Below are 20,770 nucleotides of genomic sequence, written 5' to 3' on the forward strand. Positions count from 1 at the left end.
TAGATAAAAGGTTATCAGGTTGTCCCACGTGGGGCTCATTTTACAGATGAGGGAACTGAGAAACAGAGAATAATAGCAATAATAATAATGATAGTGATGGTATTTGTTAAGCGCTTACTATGTGCCAAGCACTGTTCTAAGCGCTGGAGTAGATTGTTTATCAGGTTGTCCCACGTGGGGCTCATTTTACAGATGAGGGAACTGAGGAACAGAGAATAATAACAATAATAATGATAGTGATGGTATTTGTTAAGTGCTTACTATGTGCCAAGCACTGTTCTAAGCACTGGGGGAGATACAAGGTAATCAGGTTATCCCACGTGGGGCTCACAGTCTTAATCCCCATTTTACAGATGAGGGAACTGAGGCACAGAGAAGTGAAGTGGTTTGCCCAGAGTCACACAGCTGACAAGTGGAGGAGCGGGATTAGAACCCATGACCTCTGACTCCCAAGCCCGGGCTCTTTCCACTAAGCCATACTACTTGTAGCACTGGGGTAGATGCAAGACTGTTTGAGCCCATTGAGACTGTGAACCCTACGTGGGACAGGGACTGTGTCCAACCCAATTCGCTTGTATCCACCCCAACACTTAGTACAGTGCCGGGCACATAGTAAGCGCTTAACAAATGCCATAATTATTATTATTATTATTTTTACAAGATTATCTGGTTGGGCACAGTCCCTGTCCCATATGGGGCTCACAGGGCGCTTGGGAGTCAGAAGGTCATGGGTTCTAATCTCTCCTTTGTCCCTGTCCCACGTGGGGCTCACAGTCTTCATCCCCATTTTCCAGATGAGGTAACTGAGGCCCAGAGAAGTGAAGTGACTTGCCCAAGGTCACACAGCCGACAAGTGGGGAAGCCAGGTCCTTCTGATTCCCAGGCCCGTGCTCTATCCGCTAAGCCATGATGTTTCTCTACCTCTCTTATTCATTAATTCATTTAATCGCATTTATTAAGCACTTACAGTGTGCAGAGCACTGGACTAAGCGCTTATTGGAGGCAAATCTCCTCCAAGAGGCTTTCCCCGGCCAACCCTCATCTCCTCTTCTCTCCCTCCTTTCGGCGTCGCCCTGATTTTCTGTCTTTAATTCACCCCAATCTCAATAATAAATTCAGTAGAGAAGCAGCGTGGCTCAGTGGAAAGAGCCCGGGCTTGGGAGTCAGAGGTCATGGGTTCGAATCCCAGCTCCGCCACTTGTCAGCTGTGTGACTTTGGGTGAGTCACCTCACTTCTCCGGGCCTCAGCTCCCTCATCTGTAAAATGGGGATGAATAACAATAATAATGGCATTTATTAAGCGCTTACTATGTACAGAGCACTGTTCTAAGCGCTGGGGAGGTTACAGGGTGATAAGGTTGTCCCACGGCGGGGGGGTTGCAAAGTCTTCATCCCCATTTTACAGATGGGGTAACTGAGGCACAGAGAAGAAAGGTGACTTGCCCGAAGTCACACAGCTGACAATTGGCTCAGTGGAAAAGAGCCAGGGCTTTGGAGTCAGAGGTCATGGGTTCAAATTCCAGCTCTGCCAATTGTCAGCTGGGTGACTTTGGGCAGGTCACTTAACTTCTCTGTGCCTCAGTGACCTCATCTAGAAAATGGGGATTAAGACTGTGAGCCCCCCGTGGAACAACCTGATCACCTTGTAACCTCCCCAGCTCTTAGAACAGTGTTTTGCACATAGTAAGCGCTTAATAAATGCCATTAAAAAAATTGGCAGAGTAGAGATTTGAACCTATGACCTCAGACTCCAAAGCCCGGGCTCTTTCCACTGAGCCACGCTGCTTCTCCTCCCCAGGGCTCCTCCTTGTATCCTCCCCAGCGCTTAGAACAGTGCTTTGCACATAGTAAGAGCTTAGTAAATGCCATTATCATTATTATTTTTATTACAAATTTCTCTGGTTCCAAATACCCCCATTCCACACCCCGCCAGTACCGTTCTCGGCCACTAGATGGAGGGCCCAGACAGCATTTCATTCATTCATTCCTTCTTTCTTTCATTCCTTCTTTCCTTCTTTCTTTCTTTCTTTCTTTCTTTCTTTCTTTCTTTCTTTCTTTCTTTCTTTCTTTCTTTCTTTCTTTCTTTCTTTCTTTCTTTCTTTCTTTCTTTCTTTCTTTCTTTCTTTCTTTCCTTCTTTCCCTCTTTCCCTCTTTCTCTCTTTCTCTCTTTCTCCCTTCCTTCCTTCCTTCCTTCCTTCCTTCCTTCCTTCCTTCCTTCCTTCCTTCCTTCCTTCCTTCCTTCCTTCCTTCCTTCCCTCCCTCCCTCCTTTCTTTCTTTCTTTCTTTCTTTCTTTCTTTCTTTCTTTCTTTCTTTCTTTCTTTCTTTCTCTTTTCCTTCCTTCCTTCCTTCCTTCCTTCCTTCCTTCCTTCCTTCCTTTCTTTCTTTCTTTCTTTCTTTCTTTCTTCCTTCCTTCCTTCCTTCCTTCCTTCCTTCCTTCCTTCCTTCCTTCCTTCCTTTCTTTCTTTCTTTCTTTCTTTCTTTCTTTCTTTCTTTCTTTCTTTCTTTCTTTCTTTCTTTCTCTTTCTTTCTTTCTTTTTTCTTTCTTTCTTTCTTTCTTTCTTTCTTTCTTTCTTTCTTTCTTTCTTTCTTTCTTTCTTTCTCTTTCTTTCTTTCTTTTCTCTTTCTTTCTTTCTTTCTTTCTTTCCTTCTTTCCTTCTTTCTTTCTTTCTCTCTTTCTCTCTTTCTCTCTTTCTCTCTTTCTCTTTCTCTCTTTTTCTCCCTTCCTTCCTTCCTTCCTTCCTTCCTTCCTTCCTTCCTTCCTTCCTTCCTTCCTTCCTTCCCTCCCTCCTTTCTTTCTTTCTTTTTTTTTTTCTTTCTTTCTTTCTTTCTTTCTTTCTTTCTTTCTTTCTTTCTTTCTTTCTTTCTTTCTTTCTTTCTTTCTTTTCTTTCTTTTCTTTCTTTCTTTCTTTCTTTCTCTCTTTCTCTTTCTCTTTTCCTTCCTTCCTTCCTTCCTTCCTTCCTTCCTTCCTTCCTTCCTTCCTTCCTTCCTTCCTTCCTTCCTTCCTTTCTTTCTTTCTTTCTTCCTTTATTTCTTCCTTCCTTCCTTCCCTTCCTTCCCTTCCTTCCCTTCCTTCCCTTCCTTCCCTTCCTTCCCTTTCTTTCTTTCTTTCTTTCTTTCTTTCTTTCTTTCTTTCTTTCTTTCTTTCTTTCTTTCTTTCTTTCTTTCTCTTTCTTCCTTCCTGCCTTCCTGCCTTCCTTCCACTAAGCAGCAAGGCTTACTGGAAAGAGCCCGGGTTTGGGGGTCAGAAGGTCATGGGTCATGGGTTCTAATCCTGTATCTGCCAATTGTCTGCTCTGTGATCTTGGGCAAGTCACTTCACTTCTCTGGGCCTCAGTGACCTCATCTGTAAATTGGGGATGAAGACTCTGAGCCCCACGTGGGACAGGGACTGCGTCCAACCTGATTTATATATGTATATCTGTTTGTACATATTTATTACTCTATTTATTTATTTATTTTACTTGTACATACCTATTCTATTTATTTTATTTTGTTAGTATGTTTGGTTTTGTTGTCTGTCTCCCCCTTTTAGACTGTGAGCCCACTGTTGGGTAGGGACCGTCTCTATATGTTGCCAACTTGTCCTTCCCAAGTGCTTAGTCCAGTGCTCTGCACACAGTAAGCGCTCAATAAATACGATTGATTGATTGATTTGCTTAGTACAGTGCCTGGCACATAGTAGGCACTTAACAAATACCTAGACTGGGAGCCCACTGTTGGGTAGGGACTGTCTCTATATGTTGCCAACTTGTACTTCCCAAGAGCTTAGTACAGTGCTCTGCACACAGTGCTCAATAAATACGATTGATTGATTGATTGATTGAGGATGAAGACTGTGAGCCCCACGTGGTAGGAACAAATACCACAATTATTATTATTATTATTATTATTATTATTATTATTACTGGGCACCAGCCGCATGCACAGTGCTGCGTGCTAGATGCCTACTGAAGGTGGAGTAATGTACTAAGCACCCGTTCCTCTAGACTGTGGGCAAGGAATATGTCTACCATGGAGAAGCAGCGTGGCTCAGTGGAAAGAGCCCGGGCTTGGGAGTCGGAGGTCATGGCTTCTAATCCTGGCTCTGCCACTTGTCAGCTGTGTGACCTTGGGCAAGTCACTTCACTTCTCTGGGCCTCAGTTCCCTCATCTGTAAAATGGGCATGAAGACTCTGAGCCCCCCGTGGGACAACCTGATCACCTTGTATCCCCCCCCCAGTGCTTAGAACAGTGCTTGGCTCATAGTAAGTGCTTAACAAATGCCATTATTATTACCAAACCTGTTGTATTGTACTCTTCCAAGTGCTTAGTACAGTGCTCTGCACACAATAAGCTCTCATTAAGTATCACTGATTGATTGATAGACAATACAGTAGAATTGGGAGAAACAGTATGGCATAGTAGATAGAGCCCGGGCTTGGGAATCAGAGGTCATGGCTTCTAATTCCAGCTCCGCCACTTGTCAGCTGTGTGACCTTGGGCAAGTCACTTCCCTTCTCTGGGCCTCAGTTCCCTCATCTGTAAAATGGGGATGAAGACTGTGAGCCTCACATGGGACAACCTGATCACCTTGTAACTCCCCCAGTGCTTAGAACGGTGCTTGGCACATAGTAAGTGCTTAACAAATGCCATTATTATTATTATTATTATTACCAAACCTGTTGTATTGTACTCTTCCAAGTGCTTAGTACAGTGCTCTGCACACAATAAGCTCTCATTAAGTATATCACTGATTGATTGATAGACAATATATTAGAATTGGGAAAAGCAGTATGCATAGTAGAGCCCGGGCCTAGGAATCACGAGTTCATGAGGTCATGAGTTCTAATTCCAGCTCTGCCACTTTGCTGTGTGATCTTAGGTAAGTCACTTCACTTCCCTGTGCCTCAGTTCCCTCATCTGTATAATGGGGATGGAGACTGTGAGCCCACTGTTGGGTAGGGACCGTCTCTATATGTTGCCAACGTGTACTTCCCAAGCGCTTAGTACAGTGCTCTGCACACAGTAAGCGCTCAATAAATACGATTGAATGAATGAATGACAGGGAATGTGTCCAACCCAATTTGCTTGTATCCACCACAGCGCTTAGTACAGTGCCTGGCACATAGTAGGCGCTTAACAAATACCTAGACTGTGAGCTCACTATTGGGTAGGGACCGTCTCTATATGTTACCAACTTGTACTTCCCAAGCGCTTAGTACAGTGCTCTGCACACAGTATGCGCTCAATAAATACGATTGAGTGAATGAATGAATGAATACCATACTTATTATTATTATCATTATCATTATTATTAATTGGTAGACCGGTTCCCTGCCCACAAAGAGGGAGGGACTATAAGCTCATTATAGGCTGGGAACAAATCTGTTAATTCTGTTGTAGTCTTCCAAGCGCTTAGTACAGTGCACAATAATTACCAATGGTTGATTGATTTATTTGGCAGCACGGAGTGGTGAAGCAGCATTGGGTAGTCATCATCATCATCATCAATCGTATTTATTGAGCGCTTACTGTGTGCAGAGCACTGTACTAAGCGCTTGGGAAGTACAAGTTGGCAACATATAGAGACAGTCCCTACCCAACAGTGGGCTTACAGTCTAAAAGGGGGAGACAGAGAACAAAACCAAACTTACTAACAAAATAAAATAAATAGAATAGGTATGTACAAGTAAAATAAATAAATAGAGTAACAATTATGTAGTGAATAGAGCACAGGCTTGGGAGTCCGAAGGTCATGGGTTCTAATACCGCCTCTGCCACACATCTGTGGGGTGACCTCGGGCAAGTCACTTCACTTCTCTGGGCCTCACTTCCCTCATCTGGAAAATGGGGATTGAGCCCCACGGGGGACAGGGACTACGTCCAACCCAATTTGCTCGTATCCACCCCAGAGCTTAGTACAGTGCCTGGCGCACAGGAAGCGCTTAACAAATGCTGCAATGATTATTATTATTATTTTTTTTAGACTGTCCTTTCCCAAGTGCTTGGCACAGCGCCCCGGCTTCCAGGGGGTGCTCAGTAAATGCCTGCAAAATAATAGCAAGGCTGTGGGGGCTGGGGGGGGGAGAAGAATCCGAACATTTTTCTCCCTGCGAATGTTTGCCAGGAAAACCCCTGGTGGGCCAAGGGGGTGGGGTGAGTTTCAGGCAGCAGCCATCTCCGAGTTTCTGTTTATAAAACTGGGCGTTTTCCCGGCTGGGAAATTTGTCTCTGGAATTACCGTCCTTCAGGTGCTGGGGAGAGGGGCAGGGGTCCAGGCTGCCAGAAGAGCCTGCTTTTTGGAGAACAGAGGGACCTTGTTTCCCTCTCCTCGGCTCTCCCTGAACAAAACCGAACCCCTGTTGGGGCCTGGGTAGCGCTCTCCCCAGCGCTCAGTACAGTCAGCACTCAGTAAATAACAACGGTTGGCTGACCGATGGAGTGTGTCAAGGAAAAACTCCTCACCGTTGGCTTCCAAGCTGTCCATCCTCTGGCCCCCTCCTCCCTCACCTCCCTTCTGTCCTTCTCCAGCCCATCCCGCACCCTCCGCTCCTCTGCCGCCGCTCACCTTCTCACTGAGCCTCCTTCTTGCCCATCAATCAATCAATCAATCAATCAATCGTATTTATTGAGCGCTTATTGTGTGCAGAGCACTGTACTAAGCGCTTGGGAAGTACAAGTTGGAAAAACTCCTCACTGTTGGCTTCCAAGCTGTCCATCCTCTCGCCCCCTCCTCCCTCACCTCCCTTCTGGCCTTCTCCAGCGCAGCCCGCACCCTCCACTCCTCTGCCGCCGCTCACCTCCTCACTGGGCCTCCTTCTCGCCCGTCAATCAATCAATCAATGGTATTTATTGAGTGCTTACTGTGTGCAGAGCACTGTACTAAGCGCTTGGGAAGTACAAGTTGGAAAAACTCCTCACTGTTGACTTCCAAGCTGTCCATCCTCTCACCCCCTCCTCCCTCATCTCCCTTCTGGCCTTCTCCAGCCCAGCCCGCACCCTCCGCTCCACTGCCGCCGCTCACCTCCTCACTGGGCCTCCTTCTCGCCCGTCAATCAATCAATCAATCGTATTTATTGAGCGCTTACTGTGCGCAGAGCACTGGACTAAGCGCTTGGGAAGTACAAGTTGGAAAAACTCCTCACTGTTGGCTTCCAAGCTGTCCATCCTCTCGCCCCGTCCTCCCTCACCTCCCTTCTGTCCTTCTCCAGCCCAGCCCGCACCCTCCGCTCCACTGCCGCCGCTCACCTCCTCACTGGGCCTCCTTCTCGCCCGTCAATCAATCAATCAATCGTATTTATTGAGCGCTTACTGTGCGCAGAGCACTGTACTAAGCGCTTGGGAAGTACAAGTTGGCAACAAGTTGGCGACGTCCCACCCCCCGGCCCACGTCCTTCCCCTGGCCTGGAATGCCCTCCCTCCTCATTCATTCATTCAATCGTATTTACTGAGCTCTTACTGTGTGCAGAGCACTGGACTTAGAGAAGCAGCATGGCTCAGTGGAAAGAGCCCGGGCTCTGGACTCAGAGGTCGTGGGTTCGAATCCCGGCTCCACCACAAGTCTGCTGTGTGACCTTGGGCAAGTCACTTCGTTTCTCTGAGCCTCAGTTCCCTCATCTGGAAAAATGGGGATTAAGACTGTGAGCCCTACGTGGGACAATTTGATCACATTGTGTCCCCCCAGCGCTTAGAACAGTGCTTTGCACATAGTAAGCGCTTAACAAATGCCATTATTAATATTATTATCTGCCAAACTAGCTCTCTTCCCCCCTTCAAAGCCTTATTGAAAGCCCATCTCCTCCAGGAGGCCTTCCCTGACTGCGCCCTCCTTTCCTCTTCTCCCCTTCCCTTCCGTGTCGCCCAGACTGGCTCCCTTTCTTCATCCCCCCTCCCAGCCCCACACCACTTACGTCCACATCCGTCATTTATTTATTTCTATTAATGTCTGTCTCCCCCTCTAATAATAATAATAATGATGGCATTTGTTAAGCGCTTACTATGTGCAGAGCACTGTTCTGAGCGCTGCGGGTGGATACAAGGTGATCAAGTTGTCCCACATGGGGCTCACAGTCTCAATCCTCATTTTACAGATGAGGTAACTGAGGTTCAGAGAAGTTAAGTGACTTGCCCAAGGTCATGCAGCAGACATGTGGCGGAGCCGGGATTCGAACCCATGACCTCTGACTCCAAAGCCCGGGCTCTTTTCCACTGAGCCACGCTGCTCCTCTAGACTGTAACCTCATTGTGGGCAGGGAATGTGTCTGTTTATTGCTCTATTGTCCTCCCCCAAGGGCTTAGTACAGTGCTCTGTGCACAGTAAGCGCCCAATAAATACAACTGACTGTGTGCAGAGCACTTTACTAAGCACTTGGAAGAGTACAGTAATAATAATAATAATAATGATGGTATTTATTAAGCGCTTCCTATGTGCAAAGCACTGATGATGATGATGTTCTTTTAGACTGTGAGCCCACTGTTGGGTAGGGACTGTCTCTATATGTTGCCAATTTGTACTTCCCAAGCGCTTAGTACAGTGCTCTGCACACAGTAAGCGCTCAATAAATACGATTGATGATTGATGATGACTGTCTGTATATGTTGCCATCTTGTACACAGTAAGCGCTCAATATATACAACTGATTGATTGATTGATTTTTCTAAGCGCTGGGGTGGTTACAAGGTGGTCAGGTTGTCCCACGTGGGGCTCACAGTCTTAATCCCCATATTTACAGATGAGGGAACTGAGGCACAGAGAAGTGAAGTGACTTGCCCACAGTCACACAGCTGACAATTGGCGGAGTCGGGATTTGAACCCATGACCTCTGACTCCAAAGCCCGTGCTCTTTCCACTGAGCCACGCTGCTGCTCTGTGCAAAGTAAGCGCCCAATAAATATGACTGACTGTGTGCAGAGCACCTTACTAAGCACTTGGAAGAATGTGCTTTTAGACTGTGAGCCCACTGTTGGGTAGGGACTGTCTCTATGTGTTGCCAATTTGTACTTCCCAAGCGCTTAGTACAGTGCTCTGCACATAGTAAGCGCTCAATAAATACGATTGATTGATACATTCCCTGCCCTCAATGAATTTACAGTCTAGAGGGGGAGACAGACATAAATAGAAATAAATAAATGCCCCCAACCTCAGTTGATTTACTCATTCCATCAGTTGGTCTGCTGTATGACCTTGTGCAAGTCACTTCACTTCTCTGGGCCTCAGTTATCTCATCAGGAAAATGGGGATCAAAACTGTGAGCCCCATGTGGGTCAGGGACCGTGTACGACCCGATTTGCTCGGATCCACCCTAGCACTTAGTACAGTGCTCGGCACAGTAAGTGCTAAATAAATACCATTATTATTATTATTATTATTATTATTATTACAATACAAATGATAAACAGACACATTCAGATCCTCTTCCATTCTCCATCTCCATCCACTCCCTTGGAGAATTCATTTGCTTCCATGGCTTTAACTATTGACGTCTGTTTTCCCCCCCTATAATAATAATAATAATAATGATGGCATTTGTTAAGCACTTACTGTTCATTCATTCATTCAATCGTATTTATTGAGCGCTTACTGTGTGCAGAGCACTGTACTAAGCGCTTGGGAAGTACAAGTTGACAACATATAGAGACGGTCCCTACCCAACAGTGGGCTCACAGTCTAGAAGGGGGAGACAGAGAACAAAACAAAACATAGTAACAAAATAAAATAGAATAAATATGTACAAATACAATAGAGTAATAAATACATACACATATACATTCATTCATATTTATATTTATTGAGCGCTTACTATGTGCCAAGCACTGTTCTAAGCGCTGGGGGAGATACACGGTAATCAGGTTGTCCCACGTGGGGCTCCCAGTCTTCATCCCCATTTTCCAGATGAGGGAACTGAGGCCCAGAGAAGTGAAGTGACTTGCCCAAAGTCACCCCAGCTGATGAGTGGCGGATCTGGGATTAGAACCCAGAACCTCTGACTCCCAAGCCCAGCCTCTCTCCATTAAGCCCTTCTGCTTCTCCGTGAGCCCCACGTGGGACAACTTGATAACCTTGTATCTACCCCAGCACTTAGAACAGTGCTTGGCACATAGTAAGCGCTTAACAAATCCCATCATCATTTTTATTATTATTACTACCCCAGCACTTAGAACAGTCTTTGACACAGAGTAAGTGCTTAATGAATCCCATCATTATTATTATTATTACCCCAGCACTTAGCGTGGCTCAGTGGAAAGAGCCCCGGCTTTGGAGTCAGAGGTCATGGGTTCAAATCCCAGCTCCGCCACTTGTCAGCTGGGTGACTTTGGGCAAGTCACTTCACTTCTCTGTGCCTCAGTCACCTCATCTGGAAAATGGGGATTAAGTCTGTGAGCCCCAGGTGGGACAACTTGATTACTTTGTATCTACCCCACCGCTTAGAACAGTGCTTTGCCCATAGTAAGCACTTAATAAATGCCATTATTATTATTATTATTATTAACACAGAGTAAGCACTTAACAAATCCCATCATCATTATTATTATTATAATATCCCAGCACTTAGAACTGTCCTTGACACATAGTAAGTGCTTAACTTTCAGACTGTGAGCCCACTGTTGGGCAGGGACTGTCTCTATATGTTGCCAATTTGTCCTTCCCAAGCGCTTAGTACAGTGCTCTGCACACAGTAAGCGCTCAATAAATACGATTGATGATGATGATGATGAACAAATCCCATCATCACTATTATTATTGCCCCAGCACTTAGAACAGTCCTTGACACATAGTAAATGCTTAACAAACCCCATCATCATTATTACTATAACTACCCCAGCACTTAGAACAGTCCTTGACACATCGGAAGTGCTAAACAAATCCCATAATAATAATAATAATAATAATAATAATAATAATAATAGCATTCATTAGGCACTTACTATGTGCAAAGCACCGTTCTATGCACTGAGGAGGTTACAAGGTGATCCGGTTGTCCCATGGGGGGGCTCACAGTCTTAATCCCCATTTTACAGATGAGGTCACTGAGGCCTAGAGAAGTTGTGACTTGCCAAAGTCACACAGCTGACAATTGGCGGAGCTGGGATTTGAACCCATGACCTCTGACTCCAAAGACCGGGCTCTTGCCACTGAGCCACGCTGCTTCTCCAATCATTATTGTTACTATCACCCCAGCACTTAGAACAGTCTTTGACACATAGTAAGCGCTTAACAAATCCCATCATCATCGTTATTATTATTACCCCAGCACTTAGAACAGTCCTTGATACATAGTAAACGCTTAACAAATCCCATCATTATTATTATTTATTATTACCCCAGCACTTAGAACAGTCCTTGATGCATAGTAAGCGCTTAACAAATCCCATCATCATTATTATTATTATTACCCCAGCACTTAGAACAGTCCTTGACACATGAAAGTGCTTAACAAATCGCATCATCATTATTATTATTATTATTATTGCCCCAGCACTTAGAACAGCTCTTGACACGTAGTAAGCGCTTAGAACAGCTTAGAGAAGCAGCGTGCCTCAGTGGAAAGAGCATGGGCTTTGGAGTCAGAGGTCATGGGTTCAAATCCCGGCTCCGCTGCTTGTCAGCTGGGTGACTTGGGGCAAGTCACTTCACTTCTCTGGGCCTCAGTTCCCTCATCTGCAAAATGGGGATGAAGACTGTGAGCCCCCCGTGGGACCACCTGATCACCTTGTAACCTCCCCAGCGCTTCGAACGTAGTAAGCGCTTAATAAGTCTTCTAGACCGTGAGCCCACTGTTGGGTAGGTATCGTCTCTGTATGTTGCCAACTTGGACTTCCCAAGCCCTTAGTCCAGTGCTCTGCACACAGCAAGCGCTCAATAAATACAATTGATGATGATGAAGATGTGGCCGAGTCGGGATTCGAACCCATGACCTCTGACTCCAAAGCCCGTGCTCTTTCCACTGAGCCACGCTGCTTCTCTTCTAGACTGTGAGTCCGTTGTTGGGTAGGGATTGTCTCTATCTGTTGCCGAATTGGGCTAGTGTCTCACTTTGTTGCTGAATTGTACTTTCCAAGCGCTTAGTCCAGTGCTCTGCACACAGTAAGCACTCAATAAATGCCGCTGAATGAATGAATGAATGAATAAATAGAAATGAATGAATTAATGAGTGAATAAATGTCATTATTATTATTATTATTATTAGGAGATCGTGCTTGTGGTGTTCTTCGGCCTGGAGTACGTGGTTCGCCTCTGGTCCGCTGGTTGCCGCAGTAAATATGTGGGGCTGTGGGGTCGTCTCCGCTTCGCCAGGAAACCCATCTCTATCATCGGTGAGTGCCAGGAGGACGGGGCATGGCCTGGGTGGAGCTAGAGGATAATAATAATAATAATAACAATTTATTACTCTATTTATTTTACTTGTCCATACCTACTATTCTATTTATTCTGTCAATGTTGCTCATCTAGCTTAATTTCTATTTATTCTGATGACTTCCCAGACTGAGCCCCTTCCTTCCTCTCCCCCCATCCCCCTCTCCATCCCCCTCATCTTACCTCCTTCCCTTCCCCACAGCACCTGTATATATGTATATATGTTTGTACATATTTATTACTCTATTTATTTATTTATTTATTTTACTTGTACATATCTATCCTATTTATTTTATTTCGTTATTATGTTTGGTTTTGTTCTCTGTCTCCCCCTTTTAGACTGTGAGCCCACTGTTGGGTAGGGACCGTCTCTATATGTTGCCAATTTGTACTTCCCAAGCACTTAGTACAGTGCTCTGCACATAGTAAGCGCTCAATAAATACGATTGATGATGATGATGATGATGATGACACCTGCCCACAGGTTTTGTTTTGTTGTCTGTCTCCCCCTTCTAGACTGTGAGCCCGTTGTTGGGTAGGGACCGTCTCTCTATGTTGCCAACTTGTACTTCCCAAGCGCTTAGTACAGTGCTCTGCACACAGTAAGCACTCAATAAATGCGATTGATTGACTGATTGATTGATCTAGCTTTATTTCTATTTATTATAATAATAACAATTTATTACTCTATTTATTTTACTTGGCCATACCTACTATTCTATTTATTCTGTCAATGTTGCGCATCTAGCTTTATTTCTATTTATTCTGATAACTTGACACCTGTCCACATGTTTTGTTTTGTTGTTTGTCTCCCCCTTCTAGACTGTGAGCCCACTGTTGGGTAGGGACCGTCTCTATATGTTGCCGACTTGTACTTCCCAAGCGCTTAGTACAGTGCTCTGCACACAGTAAGCGCTCAATAAATATGATTGATTGATCTAGCTTTATTTCTCTTTATTATAATAAAAACAATTTATTGCTGTATTTATTTTACTTGTCCATACCTACTATTCTATTTATTCTGTTAATGTTGCGCATCTAGCTTAAATTCTATTTATTCTGATGACTTGACACCTGTCCACAGGTTTTGTTTTGTTGTCTGTCTCCCTCTTCTAGACTGTGAGCCCTTGTTGGATAGGGACCGTCTCTAGATGTTGCCGACTTGTATTTCCCAAGAGCTTAGTACAGTGCTCTGCACATAGTAGGTGCTCAATAAATACAATTGATTGATTGATTGATCTAGCTTTATTTCTATTTATTCTGATGACTCGACACCTGTCCACATGTTTTATTTTGTTGTCTGTCTTCCCCTTCTAGACTGTGAGCCCTTGTTGGATAGGGACCGTCTATATATGTTGCCAACTTGTACTTCCCAAGCGCTTAGTACAGTGCTCTGCACACAGTAAGTGCTCAATAAATACGATTGATTGATTGATTGATTGATCTAGCTTTATTTCTATTTATTATAATAATAACAATTTATTACTCTATTTATTTTACTTGTCCATACCTACTATTCTATTTATTCTGTTAATGTTGCGCATTTAGCTTTATTTCTATTTATTATAATAATAACAATTTATTACTCTATTTATTTTACTTGTCCATACCTACTATTCTATTTATTCTGTTAATGTTGCGCATCTAGCTTTATTTCTATTTATTCTGATGACTTGACACCTGTCCACAGGTTTTGTTTTGTTGTCTGTCTCCCCCTTCTAGACTGTGAGCCCTTGTTGGGTAGGGACTGTCTCTATATGTTGCCGACTTGTACTTCCCAAGCGCTTAGTACAGTGCTCTGCACACAGTAAGCGCTCAATAAATACGATTGATTGATTGATCTAGCTTTATTTCTATTTATTATAATAATAACAATTTATTACTCTATTTATTTTACTTGTCCATACCTACTATTCTATTTATTCTGTTAATGTTGCGCATCTAGCTTAATTTCTATTTATTCTGATGACTTGACATCTGTCCACATGTTTTGTTTTGTTGTCTGTCTCCCCTTTCTAAACTGTGAGCCCTTATTGGATAGGGACTGTCTCTATATGTTGCCAACTTGTACTTCCCAAGCGCTTAGTACAGTGCTCTGCACACAGTAAGCACTCAATAAATACGACTGATTGACCTAGCTTTATTTCTATTTATTATAATAAAAACAATTTATTGCCGTATTTATTTTACTTGTCCATACCTACTATTCTATTTATTCTGTTAATGTTGCGCATCTAGCTTTATTTCTATTTATTCTAATGACTCGACACCTGTCCACATGTTTTGTTTTGTTGTCTGTCTCCCCCTTCTAGACTGTGAGCCCTTGTTGGATAGGGACCGTCTCTATATGTTGCCGACTTGTATTTCCCAAGCGCTTAGTACAGTGCTCTGCACACAGTAAGCACTCAATAAATATTGATTGATTGATCTAGCTTTATTTCTATTTATTCTGATGACTTGACACCTGTCCACATGTTTTGTTTTGTTGTCTGTCTCCCCCTTCTAGACTGTGAGCCCTTGTTGGATAGGAACCGTCTCTATATGTTGCCAACTTGTACTTTCCAAGCGCTTAGTACAGTGCTCTGCACACAGTAAGCGCTCAATAAATACGATTGATTGATTGATTGATCTAGCTTTATTTCTATGTATTATAATAATAACAATTTATTACTCTATTTATTTTACTTGTCCATACCTACTATTCTATTTATTCTGTTAATGTCGCACATCTAGCTTTATTTCTATTTATTCTGATGACTTGACACCTGTCCACATGTTTTGTTTTGTTGTCTGTCTCCCCCTTCTAGACTGTGAGCCCGCTGTTAGGTAGAGACCATCTCTATATGTTGCCGACTCGTACTTCCCAAGCACTTAGTACAGTGCTCTGCACACAGTAAGCGCTCAATAAATACGATTGATTGATTGATTTAGCTTTATTTCTATTTATTCTGATGACTTGACACCTGTCCACATGCTTTGTTTTGTTGTCTGTCTCCCCCTTCAAGACTGTGAGCCCATTGTTGGGTAGGGACCGTCTCTATATGTTGCCAACTTGTACTTCCCAAGCGTTTAGTACAGTGCTCTGCACACAGTAAGTGCTCAGTAACTACAATTGAATGAAGGAATAATGGTATTAGAGAAGCAGCGTGGCTTAGTGGAAAGAGTCCGGGCTTTGAGGTCAGAGGTCATGGGTTCAAATCCTGGCTCCACCACTTGTCAGCTGTGTGACTTTGGGCAAATCACTTAACTCCTTTGGGCCTCAGTTCCCTCATCTGTAAAATGGGGATTATGACTGTGAGCCCCCCGTGGGACAACCTGATCACCTTGTAACCTCCCCAGCGCTTAGAACAGTGCTTTGCACATAGTAAGTGCTTAATAAATACCATTATTATTATCATTATTATTATTAGTGGAAAGAGTCCGGGCTTGGGAGTCAGAGGTCGTGGGTCCTAAACCCACCTCTGCCACTTTTCATTCATTCATTCAATCGCATTTATTGAGCGCTTACTGTGTGCAGAGCACTGTACTAAGCGCTTGAGAAGTCCAAGTCGGCAACATAGAGAGACGGTCCCTACCCAACAACGGGCTCACAGTCTAGAAGGGGGAGACAGACAACAAAACAATAACATCATTCATTCATTCGATCGCATTTATTGGGCGCTTATTGTGTGCAGAGCACTGTACTAAGCGCTTGGGAAGTCCAAATCGGCAACATACAGAGATGGTCCCTACCCAACAATGAGGTCACAGTCTAGAAGGGGGAGACAGACAACAAAACAAAACATGTAGACAGGTGTCAAAGTCACTTCACTTCTCTGAGCCTGTTCCCTCATCTGTAAAATGGGGATGAAGACTGTGACCCCTATGTGGGACAACCTGATCACCTTGGATCTTCCCCAGCGCTTAGAACAGTGCTTGGTGCATAGTAAGTACTGAACAAATACCATCATTATTTTTATTATTTGTTAAGTGCCAGGCACTGTTCTCAGCGCTGGGGTAGATACAAGGGGATCAGGTTGTCCCCCGTGGGGCTCCCAGTCTTCGTCCCCATTTTACAGGTGAGAGAACTGAGGCCCAGAGAGGTTAAGTAATTTACCCAAGGTCACACAGCAGACAGGTGGCGGGGCTGGAATTAGAAAACAGGTCCTCTGACCTCCAAGCCCGGGCTCTTTCCACTAAGGCATTCATTCATTCATTCAATCGTATTTATTGAGCACTTACTGTGTGCAGAGCACTGTACTAAGCGCTTGGGAAGTACAAGTCGGCAACATATAGAGACAGTCCCTACCCAACAACGGTAAGGCACATAGGTGGGGTCAGGGCCCAGGTTCGAGGCTGGGTCTATGCTCAAGCTACTACTACTCATTCATTCTTTCGATCATATTTATTGAGCGCTTACTGTGTGCAGAGCACTGTACTAAGCGCTTGGGAGAGTACGACAGAACAATAAACGGACACATTCCCTGTCCACAACAAGCTTACAGTCTTTAGACTTCCCAAGCGCTTAGTACAGTGCTCTGCACACAGTAAGCGCTCAATAAATACGATTGATGATGATGATGATTTAGAGGGGGGAGACAGACATCAATACAAATCAACAGACATCGATGTGACTGTGAGCCCACTGTTGGGTAGGGACTGTCTCTATATGTTGCCAACTTGTACTTCCCAAGCGCTTAGTACAGTGCTCTGCACACAGTAAGCGCTCAATAAATACGATGGATTGATTGATGGATTGATAATCCAGCGCTTAGAACAGGGCTTGGCACATAGTAAGTGCTTAACAAATGCCATCATTATTAATGTGCCCGGACCCCGGGGGTTTCACTTCTGCAGGTGGGTTGGGATCTTCTGGGCTTGGCTTTCATTCAGATATATTTTTTGAGCGCTTACTTTGTGCAGCACACTGTACTAAGCGCTCGGAAGAGTAGGAGAAGCATCAGGGCACAGTGGATAGAGTCGGAAGGTCATGGGTTCTAATCCCAACGCTGCCACTTAACAATAATAATAATGATGGCATTTGTTAAGCACTTACTATGTGCAAAGCACTGTTCTAAGCACTGCGGAGGATACAAGGTGATCAGGTTGTCCCACTTGGGGCTCACAGTCCTAATCTCCATTTTCCAGATGAGATAACTGAGGCCCAGAGAAGTGAAGTGACTTGTCCAAAGTCACACAGCTGACAATTGGCGGAGCCGGGATTTGAACCCATGACCTCTGACTCGAAAGCCCGTGCTCTTTCCAATGAGCCACGCTGCTTCTCTCTGCTGTGTGACCTTGGACAAGTCACTTCACTTCTCTGGGCCTCAGTGACCTCATCTGGAAAATGGGGAGAGGGACTGTGATCCCCACATAGGGCAGGGACTGTGTCCAACCTGATTTGTTTGTATCCACCCCAGTGCTTAGTAATAATAATAATAACAACAATAATAATAATAGTAATAATAATAATAGTAGTAGTAATAATAATAATAGCATTTATTATTCATTCATTCATTCAATCATATTTATTGAGCGCTTACTGTGTGCAGAGCACTGTACTAAGCGCTTGGGAAGTACACTTACTATGTGCAAATCACTGTTCTAAGCACTGGGGAAGTTACAAGGTGATCAGGTTGTCCCACGGCAGGCTCACGGTCTTAATCCCCATTTTCCAGATGAGGTCACTGAGGCATAGTGAAGTTAAGTGACTTGCCCAAAGTCACACAGCTGACAAGTGGCAGAGTCGGAATTTGAACCCATGACCTTGGACTCCCAAGCCCACGCTCTTTCCGCTGACCCACGCTGCTTCTTAGTACAGTGCCTGACCCATAGTAAGCACATAACATATGCCATAATTGTTATTATCAATTATTATTGCTTATTACTATTAGTTTTCAGCTTGACACATAGTAAGCGCTTAACAAATAATAATAATAATGGCATTTATTAAGTGCTTACTATGTGCAAAGCACTGTTCTAAGCGCTGGGGAGGTTACAAGGTGATCAGGTTGTCCCACGGGGGGCTCACAGTCTTAATCCCCATTTTACAGATGAGGTCACTGAGGCCGAGAGAAGTGAAGTGACTTGCCCAAAGTCACATAGTTGACTGTTGGCGGAGTCAGAATTTGAACCCATGACCTCTTTCCGCTGACCCGCGCTGCCGCGCAATAGCCCTCAGTTCCCTCATCTGTCAAACGGGGATGAAGACTGGGAGCCCCACGTGGCACAACCTGATGGCCTTGAGAAGCAGCATGGCTCAGTGGAAAGAGCCGGGGCTTTGGAGTCAGAGGTCGTGGGTTCGAATCCCAAGCGCTTAGTCCAGTGCTCTGCACACAGTAAGCGCTCAATAAATATGATTGAATGAATGAATGCCAGCCCTGCCACATGTCTGCTCTGTGACCTTGGGGAAGTCACTTCACTTCTCAGAGCCTCAGTGACCTCATCTGTAAAATGGGGATTAAGACTGTGAGCCCCGCGCAGGACAACCTGATCACCTTGTATCCCCCCAGCGCTTAGAACAGTGCTTGGCACATAGTAAGTGCTTAACAAATGCCATTATTATTATTATGGCCTTGTATCTACCCCAGCGCTTAGAACTTGGCACACAGTAAGCGCTTAACAAATACCATTATTATTATTATTATTATTATTATTATTATTATTATTATTTACTGGCCGCCTGGCTCCTGGGGGTCTTTTTGACCCCAATTCTTCCATTTTTTTCTAGATCTGATTGTGGTCGTGGCTTCCATGATTGTCCTGTGCGTGGGCTCCAAGGGTCAAGTGTTCGCCACCTCCGCCATCAGGTGACCCCCCCCTTCCACCTCTCACCCAAGAAACTCCCCTCTTCCCCCCCAGTCCCTTCCCGCCTACTGCCAGGACTCCCCAGAAACGTCCACCTCGTTGTCAGCATTTACTGAGTGCCCCTTGGATGCGATCACAATCATAACAATAATGGCATTTTCATTCAATTCATTCATTCATTCGAATTTATTCTAGACTGTGAGCCCACTGTTGGGTAGGGACCGTCTCTAGATGATGCCAACTTGGACTTCCCAAGCGCTTAGTACAGTGCTCTGCACACAGTAAGTACTCAATAAATACGATTGAATGAATGAATGAATGAATGTATTGAGCGCTTACTGTGAGCAGAGTGCTGTGTCCCAGACTGAGCCCTCTCCGTCCTCTCCCCCTCCTCTCCCTCTCCAACCCCCGCCGTACCTCCTTTCCCTCCCCACAGCACCTGTATATATGTATATATGTTTGTACATATTTATTACTCTATTTTATTTGTACATATTTATTAGATTTATTTTATTTTGTTAATATATTTTGTTTTGTTGTCTGTCTCCCCCTTCTAGACTGTGAGCCCACTGTTGGGTAAGGACCGTCTCTAGATGTTGCCAGCTTGGACTTCCCAAGTGCTTAGTACAGTGCTCTGCACACAGTAAGCGCTCAATAAATATGATTGAATGAATGAATGAATGTATGTATGTATGTATTTATTACTCTATTTATTTATTGTATTTGTACATATTTATTCTATCTATTTTATTTTGTTAATATGTTTTGTTTTGTTCTCTGTCTCCCCCTTCTAGACTGTGAGCCCGCTGTTGGGTAGGGACCGTCTCTAGATGTTGCCAACTTGTACTTCCCAAGTGCTTAGTACAGTGCTCTGCACACAGTAAGCGCTCAATAAATACGATTGAATGAATGAATGAATGAATATATATATATGTATATAATTCTATTTATTTCTATTGATGCCTGCTTACTTGTTTTGATGCCTGTCTCCCCCCTTCTAGACTGTGAGCCCATTGTGGGCAGGAATTGTCTCTCTTTGTTGCTGAATTGGTCTTCCCAAGTGCTTAGTACAGTGCTTTGCACACAGTAAGCGCTCAATAAATACAATTGAATGGATGAATGAATTAATATATATATCTCTAATTCTATTTATTTCTATTGATGCCTGCTTACTTGTTATGATGCCTGTCTCCCCCCTTCTAGACTGTGAGCCTGTTGTGGGCAGGGATTGTCTCCCTTTGTTGCTGAATTGGACTTTCCAAGCGCTTAGTACAGTGCTCTGCACACAGTAAGCTCTCAATAAATACGACTGAATGAATGAATGAATGAACCCCCAGTGTGAGGGCTGGGTTGTAGAAGAGAGAAGCTAGGTGAGGTAAGAGGGGGCAAGGTATTGTACTTCCCAAGCGCTTAGTACAGTGCTCTGCACACAGTAAGCGCTCAATAAATATGATTGATTCATTGATTTAAAGACAAAGGGGAAGAGTTTTAGTTTGTTATGGAGGTGGATGGTCAACAGCTGGAGATTTTTGAGGAGGGGGGGTGACATATTCTGAGCCTGAGAAGCAGTGTGGCTCGGAGGACAGAGCCCGGGCTTGGGAGTCAGAGGTCATGGGTTCAAATCCCGGCTCCGCCAACTGTCAGCTGG

The 20,770-nt window shown here is 44.3% G+C and overlaps 1 protein-coding gene across 1 annotated transcript in view; it reads left to right on the forward strand.

The window, feature by feature from the left end:
* The window catches only part of KCNQ1 (potassium voltage-gated channel subfamily Q member 1), a 192,278-nt gene that overhangs the window by 65,365 nt on the left and 106,143 nt on the right, over positions 1 to 20,770 (forward strand). The window contains exons 5-6 of the mRNA XM_038765388.1: positions 12,170 to 12,296; positions 19,046 to 19,124. Of these exons, the coding sequence (XP_038621316.1) occupies positions 12,170 to 12,296; positions 19,046 to 19,124 (206 nt within the window). The remainder of the gene's footprint in view (positions 1 to 12,169; positions 12,297 to 19,045; positions 19,125 to 20,770) is intronic.

This window comes from Tachyglossus aculeatus, chromosome 22, assembly GCF_015852505.1.
Source record: "Tachyglossus aculeatus isolate mTacAcu1 chromosome 22, mTacAcu1.pri, whole genome shotgun sequence".
NCBI classification, from domain to species: Eukaryota; Metazoa; Chordata; class Mammalia; order Monotremata; family Tachyglossidae; genus Tachyglossus; species Tachyglossus aculeatus.